Here is a 16,021-nt window from a genome sequence, read left to right as displayed (position 1 = left end):
GGGGTGGGGTAAGTGATTGTTAAACAAAGCAGCCCGCATCTCACCCAACCCCCCCCCATTCCTGCCTCGACAGAGCAGCAGGGACAGGGAGAGAGTAGCGCACACTCTGTTACCGGTCACATCACTGTTGGTGCAGTTTCCTCACTAACCCCCGGGGAGTCTGCCCATGCGGCAGGGGGAGGAGGAGGATGGGGGAGGAGGAGGATGGGGGGGGGGAGGAGGATGGGGGGGGGGGGGGGGGGGGGGGGGAGGATGGGGGGGGGGGAGGAGGATGGGGGGGGGGGGGGGCGGGGGATGGGGGGGCAGCAGCAGAGTAAACTCTGACCCCACAAACCGAATCTCAGAAACCATTCCGACAGCAAAGCTGCAGTTTTTGGGAGAGGGTCTGCTTTCGGCAACTTCCCTGTCACAGTTCTAGATGGTTCTTTAGCGAAAACACAGAGTTACAGGAACCGTAAAAACAAATCACAGACCGAGGCAGGATATATACAGCAATAATAAAATCCCTTTGCACAACAGCATGTGAGGAAACCAAATGAGAGAGAGAGAGAGAGAACAAAAAAAATTAAATTGAAAACACAAATATCTGGAAGTCTTTCAGTGAAGCACACACTCTGTTAAAAAATATTTTTTGACATTTCCCCCACCCTGTCCCATCTCGGTATAAACTCTTTGTCTCCTCGGATTTCTGCCCTCACTTTTCGTAATAAAATTACTTTAATTCCAGCCCGTCCCGCGCCGTTCCCCCACCCCCAGCCCGCCCACCCCACCCCTACACTCATCACTGCTGCTCCTCAGCTTGCATAACTCGGAATTGTACGAAAAGATGAGGCGCTAGAAGGGTAAGTTGGCAGTGTTTCCAGGTCCGGGAACAAAGGTAATGGGTGCATCTAAAGACAGGCTCCTCTGTCTCAACTGCTGGGGGAACATGATGCTTTGGTGAGGTGTCGTTCCCAGTACACCCACCTGGGGTGGCAACATGTGTCCCGCCTGTCCGTACATCTCCCCCGACAGCGAGAGGCTCCGCTGTTTGGCTTGTAGCATCATGTTCTGTTGCTGCGGAGACATGAGAACCTGGTGCAGGCTGTTGCCCATCATGCCATGTTGAGCTGGCATGCCTGTCCTCCCCATGATGGGGCCTGGGACCTGCCCCGGGTGGAAAATGTGCATATTCAGGCCCCTCTGCACCTGCTGCTGCTGTCCTGGAAGAGTGGATCTGCTGGGGGGAGCTTGCTCCAACATCATGCTCTGAAGGTTCATGAGGTGAGGGTTGGAAGACGGTGCTTTCGAGGCGTGGGAATCACTCTTGGGGAAATACTGCAGAGTGCTGCTTGGTCTCTCTGACGGAATGATGCGCGAGAGATTGAATTCTGGGATGCCGCTAGCCGAAGGTCTGATCACATCCTGAAGTTCTGGGTCGTTAAGGACTGAAGCTACTCCCGACAGCTGGTAGCCATCGCCAGCGGATCGACTCGATGCAGCCTTGATCATCAGGTGTGGCGGAGGAGGGGGTTGTTGCTGCTGCTGAGGGGGTCCTGATCCGGCAGGGACCCCATGTGACGGGACCCCCTCTTCGTGTGACATGCCCATGCTCGGGGGGTACACCTGGTGCATCCCAGAGCCCGGCGACTGCAGGGCATTGTGGGATTGGTGCTGCATCCGCTGGAGGACCATGGGGTTCTGAGGTAGCGTCTGGGGGCCAGTGCCAGGCAAAGGGCCACACGGTTGCCCCAGGGAATCCTGGGGGGGGTGCACCATCATGGGGCTCTGCACGGCCATTCCAGGACCGTGCCCCTCGTGCATCGGAACGCTGGGCCCCATCAGGCTGGGGGACGGCATCATGGGGGTCGGGGGCTCGTGTGACAGGGGCTGTCCCACCATGCTCATAGCCAGGGGGCTGTTGGCGGATCCCGACCCAGGCCCACTCTGCGATACCATGTGCATCTGTGGATTCTGGTTCCCGCTCAATCCTGCAGGAAAAACGGGAGAATCTTGAATCTTAACAAATATTCCACAAGCATCTCATTAACAACTTGCACTGACATCCTAACCTGAGAACAGTAACAAGATTCTAAATCACCTTCGGGGGTATCATGAAACAAAATTAACATTAAGTTAAATCAGGAGGTTTCACGGTGGCACAGTGGTTAGCACTGCTGCCTCACAGCGCCAGGGACCTGGGTTCAATCCTGGCTTGGGTCACTGTCTGTGTGGAGTTTGCACATTCTCCCCGTGTCTGCGTGGGTTTCCTCCGGGTGCTCCGGTTTCCTCCCAGTCAAAAGATGCGCGGGTTAGGTTGATTGGCCATGCTAAATTGCCCCTTAGTGTCAGGGGACTAGCTGGGGTGAATGCATGGAGTTATAGGGATAGGGTCTGGGTGGGATTGTGCTCAGTGCAGACCTGATGGGCCAAATGGCCTCCTTTTGCACTGAAGGGATTCTATGATTGTGACCATATAGCTGGTGACTGCTGCAGATTTCAGGGAGTGGGACACGCCGGGAATTCCGGAGCTTGGGACTCTGACACTGATTGTGGAACAATCAGAAGGTTCTCAGAGTGAAGAGCCCACAGAACGGTTTCAAAGATTGACAAACATTCGATATTTATCCCTCATCAATACCGTGAAAAGCGAGATTATCCGCTCAATATCACACTGCGACTGTGGGATCTTGCTTTGCACAGACTGGCAGCCGTGATTGTGACATTACAACAGTGATCACACTTTGAAACACAGTCCCTGCTCTGCAGTGTCAGTGACAGACGCTCAGTGACTGGGATGGCTCGCAGCCTTGCCTCACTCACCGGGGACGCTGGTGGGCTGGATCATTGCCATCGATCGCTCTGGGATCAGCTCGTCATCGGAGGTGGCGATGGTTTTGATGGCATCGTGGTAAAGAGGGGTGGAACTCGGCATGGCGTACTTGGACATCTGTGACATCATCAGTGAGAGGGGATTCTGTGAAGGTGTTGATTCGGGCGAATTGTAAGGCAGGGCGGGGCCAGGACGGGGAGCAGAGGCCATTGGTCCTGGAAATCAAGAGAAAACAACATTCAAATAATATTGACCGCGACCAAACAGGAGCAACGAGACAAACTGGAAGGAATTCCAAAACACTCTCACCAGAATCTGTGCGTTCATTTAAACCATCCTCACAAAAACACTGACTCTCACTGGGGTACGGGTCCCACACACACTGACTCTCACTGGGGTACGGGTCCCACACACACTGACTCTCACTGGGGTACGGGTCCCACACACACTGACTCTCACTGGGGTACGGGTCCCACACACACTGACTCTCACTGGGGTACGGGTCCCACACACACTGACTCTCACTGGGGTACGGGTCCCACACACACTGACTCTCACTGGGGTACGGGTCCCACACACACTGACTCTCACTGGGGTACGGGTCCTACACACACTGACTCTCACTGGGGTACGGGTCCCACACACACTGACTCTCACTGGGGTACGGGTCCCACACACACTGACTCTCTCTGGGATACGGGTTCCACACACACTGACCCTCACTGGGGTACGGGTCCCACACACACTGACTCTCTCTGGGATACGGGTCCCACACACACTGACTCTCACTCGGTTACGGGTCCCACACACACTGACTCTCACTCGGTTACGGGTTCCACACACACTGACTCTCACTGGGAAACAGGTTCCACACACACTGACTCTCACTGGGGTACGGGTTCCACACACACTGACTCTCACTGGGATACAGGTTCCACACACACTGACTCTCACTGGGATACAGGTTCCACACACACTGACTCTCACTGGGGTACGGGTTCCACACACACTGACTCTCACTGGGATACAGGTTCCACACACACTGACTCTCACTGGGGTACAGGTCCCACACACACTGACTCTCACTGGGGTACAGGTTCCACACACACACTGACTCCCACTGGGGTACAGGTTCCACACACACTGACTCTCACTGGGGTACAGGTCCCACACACACTGACTCCTACTGGGGTACAGGTTCCACACACACTGACTCTCACTGGGGTATGGGTCCCACACACACTGACTCTCACTGGGGTATGGGTCCCACACACACTGACTCTCACTGGGGTATGGGTCCCACACACACTGACTCCCGGGAACTGGGGTACAGGTCCCACACACACTATCTCTCATTGGGGTATGGGTCCCACACACTGACTCTCACTGGGGTAGGGGTTCCACACACACAGGTTTAGTGACAGGAGCTTCTGAATATTTTGATTGTTATCATGGTGCTGATGTGTGGGTGAGGTGACACATTGCATATTCGTGCGAGCCTGCAGCTGAGCACAGGCTGCCTGAGGGTTAACACCGTGATTGGTCCCACGGCTTCGAGACAGCCTATTGTCTGGACTGGTCTCTCCTGGGTGCGGGGCGGGTGTCTCCCGGGTCCGGGGCGGGTCCCTCACGGGTGCCGGGCGGGTGTCTCCCGGGTCCGGGGCGGGTCTCTCCCGGGTGCGGGGCGGGTGTCTCCCGGGTCCGGGATGGGTCTCTCCCGGGTCCGGGGCGGGTCTCTCCCGGGAGCGGGGCGGGTCTCTCCCGGGTGCGGGGCGGGTCTCTCCCGGGTGCGGGGCGGGTCTCTCCCGGGTGCGGGGCGGGTCTCTCCCGGGTGCGGGGCGGGTCTCTCCCGGGTGCGGGGCGGGTCTCTCCCGGGTCCGGGGCGCGTCTCTCCCGGGTGCGGGGCGGGTCTCTCCCGGGTGCGGGGCGCGTCTCTCCCGGGTGCGGGGCCCGTCTCTCCCGGGTGCGGGGCCCGTCTCTCCCGGTTGCGGGGCGCGTCTCTCCCGGGTGCGGGGAGGGTCTCTCCCGGGTGCGGGGCGGGTCCCTCCCGGGTCCGGGGCGGGTGTCTCCCGGGTCCGGGGCGGGTCTCTCCCGGGTCCGGGGCGCGTCTCTCCCGGGTGCGGGGAGGGTCTCTCCCGGGTGCGGGGCGGGTCTCTCCCGGGTCCGCGGCGCGTCTCTCCCGGGTCCGGGGCGGGTCTCTCCCGGGAGCGGGGCGCGTCTCTCCCGGGTCCGGGGCGCGTCTCTCCCGGGTGCGGGGCGGGTCTCTCCCGGGTGCGGGGCGGGTCTCTCCCGGGTGCGGGGTGGGTCTCTCCCGGGTGCGGGGCGGGTCTCTCCCGGGTCCGGGGCGCGTCTCTCCCGGGTGCGGGGCGGGTCTCTCCCGGGAGCGGGGCGGGTCTCTCCCGGGAGCGGGGCGGGTCCCTCCCGGGTGCGGGGCGGGTGTCTCCCGGGTCCGGGATGGGTCTCTCCCGGGTCCGGGGCGGGTCTCTCCCGGGTCCGGGGCGGGTCTCTCCCGGGAGCGGGGCGGGTCTCTCCCGGGTGCGGGGCGGGTCTCTCCCGGGTGCGGGGCGGGTGTCTCCCGGGTCCGGGACGGGTCTCTCCCGGGTGCGGGGCGCGTCTCTCCCGGGTCCGGGATGGGTCTCTCCCGGGTCCGGGGCGGGTCTCTCCCGGGTCCGGGGCGGGTCTCTCCCGGGAGCGGGGCGGGTCTCTCCCGGGTGCGGGGCGGGTGTCTCCCGGGTCCGGGACGGGTCTCTCCCGGGTGCGGGGAGGGTCTCTCCCGGGTCCGGGGCGGGTCTCTCCCGGGTGCGGGGTGGGTCTCTCCCGGGTGCGGGGTGGGTCTCTCCCGGGTGCGGGGCGGGTGTCTCCCGGGTGCGGGGCGGGTGTCTCCCGGGTCCGGGGCGGGTCTCTCCCGGGTCCGGGGCGGGTCTCTCCCGGGAGCGGGGCGGGTCTCTCCCGGGAGCGGGGCGGGTCTCTCCCGGGTCCGGGGCGGGTGTCTCCCGGGTCCGGGACGGGTCTCTCCCGGGTGCGGGGCGGGTCTCTCCCGGGTGCGGGGCGGGTGTCTCCCGGGTCCGGGGCCGGTCCCTCCCGGGTCCGGGGCGCGTCTCTCCCGGGTCCGGGGCGCGTCTCTCCCGGGTCCGCGGCGCGTCTCTCCCGGGTCCGCGGCGCGTCTCTCCCGGGTGCGGGGCGGGTCTCTCCCGGGTGCGGGGCGGGTCTCTCCCGGGTGCGGGGCGGGTCTCTCCCGGGTGCGGGGCGGGTCTCTCCCGGGTGCGGGGCGGGTCTCTCCCGGGTGCGGGGCGGGTCTCTCCCGGGTGCGGGGCGGGTCTCTCCCGGGTGCGGGGCGGGTCTCTCCCGGGTGCGGGGCGGGTCTCTCCCGGGTGCGGGGCGGGTCTCTCCCGGGTGCGGGGCGGGTCTCTCCCGGGTGCGGGGCGGGTCTCTCCCGGGTGCGGGGCGGGTCTCTCCCGGGTGCGGGGCGGGTCTCTCCCGGGTGCGGGGCGGGTCTCTCCCGGGTGCGGGGCGGGTCTCTCCCGGGTGCGGGGCGGGTCTCTCCCGGGTCCGGGGCGGGTCTCTCCCGGGTCCAGGGCGGGTCTCTCCCGGGTCCAGGGCGGGTCTCTCCCGGGTCCAGGGCGGGTCTCTCCCGGGTCCAGGGCGGGTCTCTCCCGGGTCCAGGGCGGGTCTCTCCCGGGTCCAGGGCGGGTCTCTCCCGGGTCCAGGGCGGGGAAGCTGGTGATGTTGGCTTCCCCACACTCACTGAGAATGTCCAAAACTGTCCCCCCCGGGGCCGGGATTAGCCTCAGAGAGGGAAAAGTTTTCCAATATGTTTCAAATAATCCCCCAGGGAGCCGGGTCTGTCACCCAGAGCTTCGAGACTGAATCACTGAAACCAAGCAGGGGGGGGGGGTCAGTGTGTCCGAGGTTGGGGGGGGGGGGGGGGGGTGGGGGGAGGGTCAGTGTGTCCGGGGTTGGGGGGTGTGGGGGTCAGTGTGTCCGGGGTTGGGGGGTGTGGGGGTCAGTGTGTCCAGGGTTGGGGGTGTGGGGGTCAGTGTGTCCGGGGTTGGGGGGTGTGGGGGTCAGTGTGTCCGGGGTTGGGGGGTGTGAGGGTCAGTGTGTCCAGGGATGGGGGGGTGTGGGGGTCAGTGTGTCCAGGGTTGGGGGGGTGTGGGGGTCAGTGTGTCCGGGGTTGGGGGGGTGTGGGGGTCTGTGTGTCCGGGGTTGGGGAGTGTCGGGGTCAGTGTGTCCGGGGTTGGGGGGTGTGGGGGTCAGTGTGTCCGGGGTTGGGGGGGGTGGGGGTCAGTGTGTCCAGGGTTTGAGGCGGGGGTGGGGGGGGGGGGGGGGGAGTTCATTCCTTGGGCTGTGAGGAGTTCAGCAACTTTAGTGGGAGGCAGCACCATCTAGTGGGCAAAACTATAAACTGACAAATCAGTCATCAACCAAACCAGTATCTGTGAACAGTCCCCTCCGCTCCATATAGAGTCATAGAGGTTTCCAGCATAGAAACAGGCCCTTCGGCCCAACTTGTCCATGCCGCCCTTTTTTTTTAAACCCCTAAACTAATCCCAATTGCCTGCATTTGGCCCATATCCCTCTATACCCAGTGTACCCATGTAACTATCTAAATGTTTTTTAAAAGACAAAATTGTACCCTCCTCTACTACTACCTCTGGCAGCTTGTTCCAGACACTCACCACCCTCTGTGTGAATAAATTGCCCCTCTGGACACTTTTGTATCTCTCCCCTCTCACCTTAAACCTATGCCCTCTAGTTTTAGACTCCCCTACCTTTGGGAGAAGATATTGACTATCTAGCTGATCCATGCCCCTCATTATTTTATAGACCTCTATAAGGTCACCCCTCAGCCTCCTACGCTCCAGAGAAAAATGTCCCAGTCTATTCAGCCTCTCCTTATAACTCAATCCATCAAGCCCCGGTGGCATCCTAGTAAATCTTTTCTGCACTCTTTCTAGTTTAATAATATCCTTTCTATAATAGGGTGACCAGAACTGTACACAGTATTCCAAGTGTCTCTCATAATTTTATAAACTTCTATCAGGTCACCCCTCAGCCTCCGTCTTTCCAGGGAGAACAATTCCAGTTTATTCAATCTTTCCTCATAGCCAATATCCTCAATACCAGGCAACATCCTGGTAAACCTTTTCTGCACTCTCCCCAAAGCCTCCACGTCCTTCTGGTAGTGCGGTGACCAGAATTAGACACAGTATTCCAAATGTGGCCGAACCAGTGTTTTATATAACTATAACATAATTTGCTAACTTTTACACTTGATGCCCCGGCCAATGAAGACCAGCGTGCCGTATGCTTTCTTCACCACCTTTTCCACCTGTGCTACCACTTTTAAGGATCTGTGGACCTGTGCTCCCAGGTCTCTCTGTGCTCCCAGGTCTCTCTGTGCTCCCAGGTCTCTCTGTGCTCCCAGGTCTCTCTGTGCTCCCAGGTCTCTCTGTGCTCCCAGGTCTCTCTGTGCTCCCAGGTCTCTCTGTGCTCCCAGATCTCTCTGTGCTCCCAGGTCTCTCTGTGTGTCTCTGCTCCTGATGGTTCTGCCATTTATTTTATAGCTCCCACCTGAATTGGATCGACCAAAATGCATCACCTCGCATTTGTCCGGATTAAATTTCATCTGCCATTTCTCCGCCCATTTTTCCAGCCTATCTATATATATCCTGCTGTATTCTCTGACAATCTTCATCACTATTCGCAACTCCGCCAATCTTAGTATTATCCGCAAACATGCTAATCAGACCAGCTACGTTTTCTTCCAAGTCATTTATATATATTACAAACAGCAGAGGTCCCAGCACTAGTTACAGACCTCCATTCAGAAAAACACCCTTCCACCGCTACCCTCTGTCTTCTATGGCCAAGCCAGTTCTGAATCCATCTAGCTAGTTCACCCCTGATCCCGTGAGATTTAATCTTTTGCACCAGCCTGCCATGAGGGACCTTGTCGAATGCTTTACTAAAGTCCATGTAGACAACATCCACAGCCCTTCCTCATCAATCATTTTTGTCACCTCCTTTGCTGCTGGCCTCGATGTCATAGAATCATAGAAACCCTACAGCACAGAAAGAGGCCATTCGGCCCATCGAATCTGCACCAACCACAATCCCACCCAGGACCTACCCCCATATCCCTCCATATTTACCCACTAATCCCTCTAACCTATGCATCTCAGGACACTAAGGGCAATTTTTAACCTGGCCAATCAACCTAACCCGCACACCTTTGGACTGTGGGAGGAAAGCGGAGCACCCGGAGGAAACCCACGCAGACATGAGGAGAATGTGCAAACTCCACACAGACAGTGACCCAAGCCGGGAATCGAACCCAGGTCCCTGGAGCTGTGAAGCAGCAGTGCTAACCACTGTGCCACCGTGCCTCCTCAAAAAACTCAATTAAATTAGTGAGACATGACCTCCCTCGTACAAAACCATGCTGTCGCTAACAAGACCATTCAGTTCCAAATGCGTATAGAATCGTCTCCAACAATTTCACTATCACTGACGTCAAGCTCACTGGCCTATAATTACCCGGATTATCCTTGCTACCCTTCTTAAATAACGGGACAACATTGGCTATCCTCCAATCCTCTGGTACCTCGCCAGTGGAAAACAAAAAAACAAAGTTTTCTGTCAGAGGCCCAGCAATTTCATCTCTTGTCTCCCTCAGTAATCTGGGATAGATGCCATCTGGCCCTGGGGATTTGTCTACCTTAATGCTTTTTAATTCACCTAACACTTCCTCCCTCGGAATGATGACTTGTTCTAAAGGGTTTACACCCCTCCGAGACACCATCCATCAACGTGTGCCTCTCCTTTGTGAATATCGATGCAAAGTACTCATTAAAGATCTAACCCACTTCCTTTGGTTCTACACATAATTTTCCTCCTTTGTCCTCAAGTGGACCAACTCTTTCTCAAGCCACCCTCTTGTTCCTAATGTCTGTATAAAATGCCTGCATTGGTTAGCACTGCTGCCTCACAGCGCCAGGGACTTGGGTTTGATTCCTGGCTTGGGTCACTGTCTGTGTGGAGTTTGCACATTCTCCCCTTATCTGTGTGGGTTTCCTCCGGGTGCTCCGGTTTCCTCCCACAGTCTGAAAGACGTGCTGGTTAGGTGGATTGGCCATGCTGAATTCTCCCTCAGTGTACCCGAACTGGCGCGAGAGTGTGGCGACTAGGGGATTTTCACAGTAACTTCATTGCAGCGTTAATGTGACACTAATAAATAATGGAATTTGAAAAGGTCAAAGTGGGAAAAGATATTTCCATTTGTGAGAAAACCAAATCCCGGGATTATAAATATAGAACTGTCGCTGGAAATCCATCAGGAAAATCCCAGGAAAGGGACATCCCACTCCCACAGGGAGCAGGTGAGGCAGAAGGTCCGGGTGGAAGGATAGATAAACACGAGGGAGAGAGATGATGATGGGGAGGGGAGGGGCTGGTGTGAAAGGATCTGGGGAGAGATTGATTTCTGGCCTCACTCACTGAGCCTTACCTTGCTCGATGTTTCCCATTGGGGCAGAAGAGTTGAGGCCCATAGCCTGTTTGCCCTGGCTGATTACGGGGCTGGGGAGGGTGGTCTTGGGTGACGAGGTCCATCCAGGAGAAGCGACGGACATAGAGGGCGATTTGAGACGGCTGGGCGAGCTGGCTGGAGAGCGGACAGGAAGCGAGGAGCTGATGACCTGCGGAGACTTGATTGGAGCCGAGGCTGTGGTGGACGTCAGACTCACCAACTGAGACGGTGTCTGAGGAGATTTGAGATTGGCTGAAGGTGAGCTGACCAGGGGCGAGTGAACCTGGCTGATGGTCGGTGATTTGAGGTGACCCATCCCAGGAGAGTTCATCTGACTAATGTTGATGGTGAGGTCAGAGGGCCTGCGGCCTAGTCCCCTCTGGGTCCCTGGAAGCATGGAACCCACGTTACCATGGTTACTGGATTGATTGGAAGTGGGAGCCATTTGCATATGGCTCAGTCTGGCTGTGCCACTCATGCTGGTTATAGGCATCGGGCCTTGTTCAGGACTGAACATCTCCCCAGGATTCCCCATGTTCGTGACTTCCTGAGACATACCGGAATATTGTCCTTGACCACTTGGAAAACCCTGTTGTCCGTGATTTGGGAACTGCGACTGCGTCAACATTTTCTGAGGGTCCCCCATCATCACGCTGCCATTTTGTGCTCGGACTCTCGCCATCTCTTCCGGGGTCAGAACCTGGTGCGACATCATTTCCTGTGCCCTCATTTTCTGTGACATCATCATCTGTTGCTGGGGAGTCATCTGGACATTGAGATTCATGTTCATGTTCATATTGACATTCATGTTCATATTGACATTTCCAGGACCCATCGATGAGTCCATATCACGCATGGGTCCCGTCTGTCCTAAGGGGGGGCTCATCATACCCCTAGACCCAACAAAGTCCAACCCCATTGGGTTTGAACTTACATTATCTCCAGGCAACTGGCCAGGAAACATCCCTGGCTCCATCTGTCTCTGAGCCTGTATCATTCTCTCCATCTCCATTCCCTGTGACATGCCAGCCATGTTGTTGGCGTTGTTGAGGCTGAGTGGTCGCTGTAGCCCCATCGGCCTCTTTTCTATCAACTGCTGCCTCAACAACTCCTCCCTGGCCCTTGGGTTCATGAACCTCTCGGGGTCTCCCTGGCCAGGATGGAAGGGCATTCCTCCCTGAGGGAAACTCCCTCCTCCCGCCATGGGAGAGATGTCGTCGGGCCACACCATTCCGGGCCGCACAGGTCTCTGCATCGGATTCATTGTCCCTAAAGCCTCCATCGGCATCCCTCCGTACCCGCCAACCCTCTGCATTTGATTGGTGGGGAACCGAGGTCCGGAGAAAGGAGCAGTCCCTCGAGGCTGCATGGAATCGGAAACCTCGATGGGACCCGTGAACCGGCTTCCCATTCCCGAGGGCCACTGGTCTCCAGCCTTGCTGTGATAGGGAGGGGGTGGACCACGGACCATCATCCCCCCCATCGGTCTCTGCATCATTATCTCTTGCATTGTCCTTTGTTGAACCACAGCTTGTTCCTGCTTCCTCCGCTTCTCTTCATAAAAGTCCTCCTGAAGCTTCCTCCAGGCTATCTGCTCGGGAGTCAGGTTCTCCTGGTTAACCTGATTCATCATCATGCCCACCTGCTGCCCCATTGGCTCCCGCTGCATCATCTCTTGATGGTGCATTGCTTCGTGCTCCAGATTTGCTCCCTCTACTCCGGCCAGAGTCTGCGTCTGTGAGATCATGGACTGTAAAGGCTCCTCCACTTTCTTCATCATCTGTTGTCCATCCCCTTGTCCATTTGGACCACAGTTACCTTTCATGGGAAACTCACTCTCGCTGCTTCTTAACAGGAGCCTTTCAATGTCTCTCAGGGTCTGTAAGGAACGTTCTCGATGTTCCAGCTGCTCTTTGGACAACCCCTCGGTGTTGGGGTGAAGGTTCATGACCAACGATCCGTTCCCATTTGGATTCACGGCCTCTCCGCTTCCGCCATTGGCTGGATCTCCTACCGGAACCCCCGGCATCGGGTTGCCGGCCGTGTTGCCGAGGTTGGCGTGACTGTTCCCTCCGGCTCCACCATTACTCTCCATCGATTTGGGGCCGAGATCTGCGTGCATGGGTTCAGCTCCAGGTGGCGCCTCCTGGGGGTGGGAGCTGGGGGGTTGGAGACCCGGAGGCTGAGGCTGGTTCTGGGGTTGGGGGGTATGGGCTGGAGGCGTGCTCAGTGACACCTGCTCTGGAAGGCCAGATCCTTTCTGAAGGCTAACGGATGCCTGGCGATGAGAAAGAGAGAGAGAGGAAATTATTCCCCAATTCCAGCACCACATTCCAAACCATCCCAATTCCACTTTACAAACAGGTGCATAAAGCTCTGGCCATTGCCCGCAGTGTATCGAGTGTAAGGGGCACCGAGACTCACCATCATTTCATAACCATTGCAAAAGACCGAGGCCAACAGGAAAATATGAAGCAAAATATGCGGCACGGTAGCACAGTGGTTAGCACTGCTGCTTCACAGCTCCAGGGACCTGGGTTCAATTCCCGGCTCGGGTCACTGTCTGTGTGGAGTTTGCACATTCTCCTCGTGTCTGCGTGGGTTTCCTCCGGGTGCTCCGGTTTCCTCCCACAGTCCAAAGATGTGCGGGTTAGGTTGATTGGCCAGGTTAAAAATTGCCCCTTAGAGTCCTGGGATGTGTAGGTTAGAGGGATTAGCGGGTAAAAAATATGTGGGGATAGGGCCTGGGTGGGATTGTGGTCGGTGCAGACTCGATGGGCCGAATGGCCTCCTTCTGCACTGTAGGGTTTCTATGTTTCTATGAAACCCAGGCAGACACGGGGAGAATGTGCAGACTCCGCACACACAGTGACCCAAGCTGGGAATCGAACCCGGGTCCCTGGCGCTGTGAGGCAGTGGTGCTAACCCACTGTGCCACCCTCACGAAAATCAGTGAATTAATTCAAAATTGCCTGAAGGGGGAGAGGTGTGGTTTAAATCATTAATAAATCCACTCAATTAGTGGAACCCCAATCTCCTGGGTTTAAAGTAGATTAAGATGACTGGCAGATATCAAAGTTGGAGCAAATCATAGATTGAATCATAGAAACCCTACAGTGCAGAAAGAGGCCATTTGGCCCATCGACTCTGCACCGACCACAATCCCACCCAGCTCCGGTTTCCTCCCACAGTCTGAAAGACGTGCTGGTTCGGGTGCATTGGCCATGCTAAATTCTCCCTCAGTGTACCTGAACAGGCGCCGGAGTGTGGCGACAAGGGGATTTTCACAGTAACTTCATTGCGGTGTTAATGTAAGCCCACTCGTGACTAATAAATAAATAAACTTTGAAAGAAACTCCTTTAGGAAAGTGCAATGATTTTAGTAACTGGGTCCAGACAGACTCGCGACTTTTGTGTCAGAATCCTGGATCTCCCTCCCTAACAGCACTGTGGGTGTACCTACACCACTTAGACTGCAGCGGGTTCAAGAAGGCAGCTCACCACCACCTTCTGAGGGGTCATGAGGGATGGGCAATAAATGCGGGTCTAGCCAGCGACACCCACAATCCAGGAACAAATAAATAAAAAATATGCAACAGTTCAGACTTTGCTTCTGATTCACTGGGTCTCTCTCAGTCGGTCTGTCAATCTCTCTGCTCGAGGTGGTGAGGTCGCTTGAGGGGGCGACCGCTGCTCGCAAACAGGCAAAATGGGGGTTCAGAATTACATTCAGAAACGGCACCTCTGACAGTGCAGCACATCTTCAGCGAGGCAGAGAGTGTGTCGGAATCGAGTTTCAGCTCAGGTTTCTGCTGGATGTGGCCCGTGTACCACTGACCCCAGCTGTTTCACACACTGGACAGTGGCAGTGCGGAGCAGCATTCACAGCTGGAGATTTCTTACTGGGTTTGTGTTGGACGTGGATATCAGTGGCTGGGGAATGGAGGATGAGATTGAACGGTGGAGAGGAGCAGACAGGAGGGCCGAATGGCCTCCAGCTTTGCCTGGTTATGCCAGGGAAAGTTCTCCTTGGGAAGTTGTTGAAGGTTTCAGGTGCTGAATGAAAGCAGGTTCTTGTTGGACTGTCACTGACCTTCTGATCGTACACTTGTTCTAGTTTTGTGCGAGGCACATTGTGTGTGTGATAGGCCACAATCGAATCTGCTCGGCCCTGGATCACAGCTTCAGCAGCCCTGGAACAAAACACATCTCAATCCTCAATGTAACTCGCGACCTTTCAAACACCATTCTCCCCCACTCCCCGGGGGAGTGAGTCCCACATTCTCCCCCACTCCCCGTGGGAGCGAGTCCCACATTCTCCCCCACTCCCCGTGGGAGCGAGTCCCACATTCTCCCCCACTCCCCGTGGGAGCGAGTCCCACATTCTCCCCCACTCCCCGTGGGAGCGAGTCCCACATTCTCCCCCATTCCCCGGGGGAGCGAGTCCCACATCCTCCCCCACTCCCCGGGGGAGCGAGTCCCACATTCTCCCCCACTCCCCGTGGCAGCGAGTCCCACATTCTCCCCCACTCCCCGTGGGAGTGAGTCCCACATTCTCCCCCACTCCCCGTGGCAGCGAGTCCCACATTCTTCCCCACTCCCCGTGGGAGCGAGTCCCACATTCTCCCCGCTCCCTGTGGGAGTGAGTCCCACATTCTTCCCCACTCCCCGTGGGAGCGAGTCCCACATTCTCCCCGCTCCCTGTGGGAGCGAGTCCCACATTCTCCCCGCTCCCTGTGGGAGCGAGTCCCACATTCTCCCCCACTCCCCGTGGGAGCGAGTCCCACATTCTCCCCACTCCCTGTGGGAGCGAGTCCCACATTCTCCCCCACTCCCCGTGGGAACGAGTCCCACATTCTCCCCACTCCCCGTGGGAGCGAGTCCCACATTCTCCCCACTCCCTGTGGGAGCGAGTCCCACATTCTCCCCACTCCCCGTGGGAACGAGTCCCACATTCTCCCCACTCCCTGTGGGAGCGAGTCCCACATTCTCCCCCACTCCCCGTGGGAGCGAGCCCCACATTCTCCTCACTCCCCGTGGGAGCGAGTCCCACATTCTGCCCACTCCCCGTGGGAGCGAGTCCCACATTCTCCCCACTCCCCGTGGGAACGAGTCCCACATTCTCCCCACTCCCCGTGGGAGCGAGTCCCACATTCTGCCCACTCCCCGTGGGAACGAGTCCCACATTCTCCCCACTCCCCGTGGGAGCGAGTCCCACATTCTCCCCGCTCCCCGTGGGAGCGAGTCCCACATTCTCCCCACTCTGGGTAAAGAAGTTTCTCCTGAATTCCCCATTGGAATTATTATTTAAATGGATGATTTGCCGCAAGTGGGAACATTATCTCTGTCGTAATCTTAAAGATCATCAGCACCCCGTCAGACGTCTTGTTCTCAGACCTAAACTCCCTCCCTCCCTCCCTGTCTCTGCACTTGTTCAAAACCCAATAAATCTCAAACTGCCTCCAGCTCCGATCAAAGGTCAACGACCTGGAACGCTGGCGTTTTTCCTTTCAGGGAGTACACCTGCTGAGTATTTCCGGCACGTTCCGCTGTTACTCACATGTTGGCAAGGTTAGTTGTGAAGACGTAGACAAACTGGGAAGGTGGCTTGCTGGGGTTCCTCGGAATCCCGCTGTCCGGCCTCAAGCAGGAGGCTCCCACCGGATTGTGAGGGACGT

General features: G+C 57.4%; 1 protein-coding gene across 1 annotated transcript in view; it reads right to left on the bottom strand.

Moving 5' to 3' along the window:
* Positions 1 to 770: 770 nt before the first annotated feature.
* The window catches only part of bcl9l (bcl9 like), a 15,266-nt gene continuing 15 nt past the window's right edge, over positions 771 to 16,021 (bottom strand). Inside the window, exons 1-5 of the mRNA XM_078199103.1 lie at positions 15,904 to 16,021; positions 14,437 to 14,536; positions 10,323 to 12,621; positions 2,803 to 3,027; positions 771 to 1,970 (exon numbers count right to left, since the gene is read on the bottom strand). The exon at positions 15,904 to 16,021 is cut by the window's right edge and continues 15 nt beyond it. Of these exons, the coding sequence (XP_078055229.1) occupies positions 835 to 1,970; positions 2,803 to 3,027; positions 10,323 to 12,621; positions 14,437 to 14,536; positions 15,904 to 15,905 (3,762 nt within the window). The 5' untranslated portion in view covers positions 15,906 to 16,021 and the 3' untranslated portion in view covers positions 771 to 834. The remainder of the gene's footprint in view (positions 1,971 to 2,802; positions 3,028 to 10,322; positions 12,622 to 14,436; positions 14,537 to 15,903) is intronic.

This window comes from Mustelus asterias, chromosome 27 (genome assembly GCF_964213995.1).
Source record: "Mustelus asterias chromosome 27, sMusAst1.hap1.1, whole genome shotgun sequence".
In the NCBI taxonomy this organism is placed as follows: Eukaryota; Metazoa; Chordata; class Chondrichthyes; order Carcharhiniformes; family Triakidae; genus Mustelus; species Mustelus asterias.
Note: the sequence above shows the minus strand (reverse complement) of the source record. Positions and strands in the feature narration are given on the sequence as shown.